The sequence below is a fragment of the Toxotes jaculatrix genome, chromosome 6, assembly GCF_017976425.1.
Source record: "Toxotes jaculatrix isolate fToxJac2 chromosome 6, fToxJac2.pri, whole genome shotgun sequence".
Classification (NCBI taxonomy): domain Eukaryota; kingdom Metazoa; phylum Chordata; class Actinopteri; family Toxotidae; genus Toxotes; species Toxotes jaculatrix.
Genome location: NC_054399.1, coordinates 23,997,949 through 24,003,948, shown reverse-complemented (window position 1 = coordinate 24,003,948; position 6,000 = coordinate 23,997,949). Strand labels below are relative to the sequence as shown.

At 43.3% G+C, this 6,000-nt stretch overlaps 1 protein-coding gene across 2 annotated transcripts in view; it reads left to right on the top strand.

The window, feature by feature from the left end:
- Positions 1-5,756: 5,756 nt before the first annotated feature.
- The window catches only part of mast2 (microtubule associated serine/threonine kinase 2), a 112,415-nt gene continuing 112,171 nt past the window's right edge, over positions 5,757-6,000 (top strand). For both annotated transcript variants that reach the window (XM_041039620.1, XM_041039619.1), the window contains exon 1: positions 5,757-5,862. In XM_041039620.1, coding sequence (XP_040895554.1) covers positions 5,850-5,862 — 13 coding nt within the window. In that variant the 5' untranslated portion in view covers positions 5,757-5,849. The remainder of the gene's footprint in view (positions 5,863-6,000) is intronic.

The following is a 6,000-nucleotide window of genomic DNA, read 5'->3' as shown; positions in this document are numbered from 1 at the left end:
TGAATGTTCAGTGTTTTCTGCTTGATAAAAGAATATATAAGTATACCCTTAATTATCAAAAGTGCTTTTGGTTAAATTTATTTCGGTTGTTGAACCTCAGTGATTTTTTTGGTACTGACTGAAATGTGTCGGTACCAAATATAACATGTCTACAGAACTTTGAACTGTGAGCAGGTGACGCATGTAGATTGTTCCTTAGTGCAGGACTGGTGAAGCAGTGGGTAGAGTGTGTACTCTGAGCGTGCTGTCTCCTCGTCACTGTGCTGACAGCGAACACCGGCCAGTTCAGTAGCTGGAGGCCAAACAGCAGCAGAACCAGGTCTGTAAGCAGCAGGTTGAGACACTAACAAGGATCCACCGTGCAGATCTTTTTAATGGAATTCTTTCCTAAGCACATGGCTGAGACATGAGAGGTTGACAAAAGAGACACACAAAGGTAAACAGTGCTATAGGTACGTAATGTACCTTTAGTCTGCTGACACCGTAGGGTGACTGAGACATGAGACAGGCTTGAAGGAACACATGATGATGATTCCCAGAGCAGAAGCTGCTGCCACCAGGGTGTAAATTACATTTGACACATATGCACCATATACTGTCTTTGAATAGTATTGTAGTGTGTAGTCCAGTGACCTGCTGGGGAATGAGAAATCAGCTGTGGTGATGGAAAATTAAACTTAGAAAACAAACAAACAAGTCACGGATGTTAAGAAAATTGTGAATTTGGTTATTTGTAACTGTACAGTAGCTCATAGGACTCATTCCAAAACAGTTCCTGTTTGCAACTGCACTGCCACATGACTAACATACTGGAAGTAAGTAAATTTGACAAAAATAAAATACACAAAGTGTTCACTGTAGTTTTTCTTCTGTGTGTCAGGTGTTTCAGTCAGTTTCTGGCTCCGTCGAACTTTATTTTGGTAATGCCTTAATGTTCCTGGATTTTATTCACCAGATACTGTTGTTTTGTTTTGTTTTTAACCCATAGAAATGATATGAAAACCTACAAAAATAAGGTCCAGGTTTTATGAAAGCAAACAGTGAAGAGCTCCAGGAACATCTTTCTACTAAAGCTCATCATTTTTTGTGTTTTTAGTGAAAAATACATAGATTTAAATGTTTGTGTGTAGACGTCTTAAATTTCCTCTTTCCACACATGAACGGAGTACTCTGTTAGCAAGAGACAGAACCGCTGAATGTGGAAATCTGCCTTCCACTCTCTCTAGTGGTCAGCCTGCACACCCGACGTGTGACTGTTTCCTCACAGCACCGGCTAACCAAAACAAGGATAACCCCAACAACAACAAACCTCATTCCTTCATCCCACATGGTGCACTTTGCTGTGTAATGTCGAACCATCTGTCTCCCTGTGCTGTGCATTTGCATCCGCTGCATTAAAGTTCACTTGCAAGCCAAAGGGGTGATTTTGCAGCACTTCTTCATCCGTCAGCTCATTGGATCAACAGTCAACACACTCTGGAGCCAAGAGAGTTTTTAAATCATGTTTTGGATCGTCAGGCCTCTTCTGCTGCCAGAAAAACAATACACAAGATTGACTGAGGCTCTTTTCTTGCTGTGTGGGCCTGAGCTGCAGTGAAATGATAAGACTGTGGGAGAGCTGCTGTGCTGACGAGCAGGTCTGTCTGTCCACTGCCTGTCTGTCTGTACCGTCAGAGACAGAATTCAACCTGATGCTCCAAACGGCCACTGACGAGATCTGTGTCCATTGACTCCATTAGTGCTTCTGTGAGAGAACCTGAGCTCAGCTGGGAGCTTGGGTTCAGCTCCATGCAGTGACAGATGTGATAGATTGTACATGTGCATGTTACATTAAAGTGGTGTGGCTCTCCACAGGACGTGACAAAAGATGAATGTCGGTCCACATGTGATGAGGGGGTGAGGAAGAGGGAAGGGAGAGGGAGAGGAAAGGAGAAGAGGATTATGAAAACCTGGTTTTACTTCCCTCAGAGTGTTAGAGCAGAGATGACTTGCTCTGCATGTTTACATGACTTTCTGTCCTTTCATTGTGTTCTGCTTGTTAGTTTGGTTAACTGACGGTAGCCTTTGTCATAACTTTTTAATCAAATCCCTTTGTGAAAGTTGATGTAGCCTGATCTATTTTTGTTGGATCAGAAAGCTGAATTGCTGTTCTGATCTTCATCTTGGTCCAGTTAAAAAACTGCTGGGTCCAGATTTTCTATCTAAATCATATTATTTAGGAAATCAGAATTTCTTTTCTTTTTTTTTTGGCTAGAAGAAGAAGAAGTCAGTTTTTACAGTTGAATGATCTAATTAACCTTTCAACAGCTTTGACTTTGAGGATGACCAGTGCACAGTCACTGTGTGTTTGTCCTATTTTTAATCACATAGCCATGGTAACAGCAGTGCAGCAGGGTTCACTGGCCATTGAATTAAGTTCATTAAATGAAAACCTGTCTCGCAGGGAGGAAAAGCAAAGCTGCATCAATGTCTGCGGATTGAAAATCTGTTGAACGTTTGACCACATGGAACATGACCAGATTAATCTGCAGTGCGAGCAGGATTATGAGACTGCAGTTACTCTTTAAGGGCTGTCTGTGAATGTTCTCATTCATCCAGGTCATTCTTCTCTCTCTCTCAAATTGAATCGAAGGCAACTGGACTTGTATTTGCCTGGGAAGACGTTTCGCCTCTTATCCAAGGGGCTTCATCAGTTCGTATGCATCGGTCTTTCTAGTCCGCACTAGTCCTCTTTAAGGGCCTTTTTTAAGGTTCTCATTTTCATATGAGTCTGTGGGAAACACTGAAAAGCCAGCCAGAGATAGAACTAAGAAAGTTAATGTTAATTAGCCACAGCTAATATGTTCTGACAGCTAATGTTGTCACTTCAGTGGAGTTTACAGTCATCAGTCCGTCTGAAATCATGGACCCATTGCTTCAACGATGATGACATTTAAATAGTGGATTAACTGATAAGTTCAGCAGAAACAGTTGATTAATTAAGTCATTCTTCAAGAAATAATGGTTCCAGGTCCTCAAATGTGAAATGTGCTGCTTTTTCTCGTCTTACATCAATATAAATATACTGATGTGTACTTACTGTTGTGTGTTATGAAACACAGTGCACTCCTGTCACCCTGTCTGTGCTGTGGAGATTGTGTTGTAGACTTCAGGTGTGTTTGCTCGTCCCTCCTCTGTGGGACCAAGAGGAAATAAGATGACTGAACACACACATCACAGTGTGTGTTCTAAGTTACTAAATTTGTGTGTCTGTCTGCCTGTGTAGAACTAGAAAGACGATGTTTGGATGTGTGTGTGTGAACATGTTCTGCTGAGTGTGAATAATGTTTGAGGTGTAACGGGAGTGTTGTTTACTTCCCACTGTCACTTCTCTGCTTCTATGCTCTCAGTTGCACAGTGTGTGTTGATAGCAGCAGTCTTGTAAAGCTGACTCGTTGACAGTGTGTGTCTGTGGTGACAGCTGTGATACATCACAGCCCAGTGCACGCACACACATACGCTGGTCTTTATATACTTGTGTGGACATTGACTTAATGCACTCCCTATTCTCTTACGCTAAACCTAGTCAGAATGTATTCAGTCTGTAAGGTCTGTAACTCAAACTGGTCCTCACAAAAACAGAACACGCACACACACACACACACACCCACACACACACAGGCACGCACACACATCTCTCAGCCATCTTCTGTGTTAGTACATTTCATTTTCATTGCCTGCTGGAGAAGCTCAGATCAGCAGATTGTTGGTGATCACACACTCCCTCCACAGATTGTTGTCAGTTTGCCACCTGCTGGTAAAACATGGAGCTGCAGCAGGCAGACAGGCTGCTGCAGCACTCAGCATATATCACACTGAGCTTGCTTCCTCCAGAGACATCCCATCATTTGCTGCACTCAGTTTAAATGGATCAATCAACAATAACTCAAGCCAATGTTAAAGCTGTTAAGTTGTTATGTGTGTAAGGTTTATACTGTGATGTTTTCCATAACCTTGTTTATTATTATATATTAAATGAACTTTTATATTGTGATTGCTGTATTTTGTCACTGTAGTATTCTGAGAATAGATCAGTGAATGACACTGAAGCTGAAGTGTGGGTTTGGTGGGCTTTAGGCAAAATAACTTCATATACACTGAGGTGTTTTTCCCTTTGATGTCTCCTGTTGTATTAGAGCAGTGCAGACACTCAGGCCGTGGTCGTAGACGAGTAGCTGCTCTGACATGATGAGAAGCAACACATGCCCACTGGCTTCATATGTTGATGTGATGTACTCACTGAGGTCCTGTGGTGGCTCATTTACTCCAGCCTGAGTTAGTGGATGCAGGTTGCACATGATTGCACTGCCTGTGTGTGTTTATGGGTGTTTATCACTGTGTTTCAGCGGCTCTGAGAGGAGCGGTTGGTTCTGGTTTTGCTGGCGAAGAGTAACGGAAGCTTTCACTAAAGTTCTTTCATACGTGCAGCCATCTGGGAGCTTTGTGTGTGTGTGTGTGTGTGTGTGTTAATGTGAGCTGTCCAGATGTTTCTGGAAAAGTCTGGTCAAATGCTGGGAGGAGAGAGGAGAGGAGGATATGAGCCCGGCCAGGCCTTGTTTCCATGACAACAGCAGATGTTTCCAAAATCGTTTGAACCAGAATCCCACACGCATGCCTTCTGTGTGTGTGTGTTGGCTGTACTGTTTTCTCTTAGGAAAGCTCTGAGACTTTTCCTTTATCACTGGCAAACTGAATAATAAATCAGACTCTCCACTCGCTCTGCAGCTGTTTGATGACGGAGCTTTCGGAAGAGAGAGTCAGTTAATGACAGAGAGAGCAGGCATCGCCCTGCTGAGTGCCTCTTACACTGCTAACTGCCGTCGTTGCATACCTTGAACAGGTGTGTGTAGGTTTTACTGTTCAGACAAATGTGTGTGTCCTATTAGAGTGTGTGTGTCTGTGTGCAGTGACCATGTGAGAAGGAGATGTGGTGTCAGTGAGTGGTTAGCGTTGTGTTTTATGACTTTGTTTTGGCTCTCAGCCCGCTCACAGGGACCCTACGCAGTCTGACTGCAGTTCCTCACATTTCTCTGCGTTACTTGAAACCAGGTGCAGAGCCTACAGTACATTTTGTTTCATACAGTCAGGACCGACTCTCTTAATGTGTCAGTATTTAATTACATCAGTGAGAGGAACAGCAAATCCTCACAACATCCTTGTTTGTAGCACTGATCATATGATAGGAAACAAAAGGCTGCATTCTTGTACCTGACACAGGAAGTCCTGAGATCACTTTCCTTGCATCAGATTATTCTCACACAGTGTTTACATTTCGCAGTGTCACCACTGCTCTGATCTGACATGTTGTAAATGCCACAATAAACCGTGTGATGTTGGAAGAAGATCAGCTTTTCCAGGATGCAGCACAGAACATGTGTTCAGGAGGTGATGGGCAGTTTTCATATGTCTGGAACCGCTTGTCATTGTCCAGCCCTACTGTCAATCATGTTTAGGGGCTTCAGACTTATTGCAGCATGAAATTATGGCTAAGGAGACACTTGTCAGGTCACCTGTACACCTGTCCATTCAGGTTCTTGCTCTATTTTTTTTGCACCTGTTGGTTTTGATGTCCTGCCTTGATGACATATCGTTTGTGAGTAAAATATGATTTAAAGCATTATATCAGAACAAAGTTTGACGAGTCTTCTTCTTCTTTCTATTTATGTCTCCAGAAGGACTTTGCAGCTCCCCCGCCTCTCCTCTTCAGGAAGCTGAGTAATCCCGACCTGTCGCCCGCAGCAACCGCTGCTACAAAATCCAAACTTCACCGGCAGCTTAGCCAGGACGAGAGCCGGGCCCGACGCAGCAGCATGGCCATGACCGGTAACACATACGGTTGTTCACATATCTACACACTGGGATGGGGAAAAATACAAATAAGCTGCTAAATCTTTGACCTCATCATGGCGTAAATGTGATCCTCCCCAGTCTGAAGAATTCACACCCTCAGTTTAGTTGTGT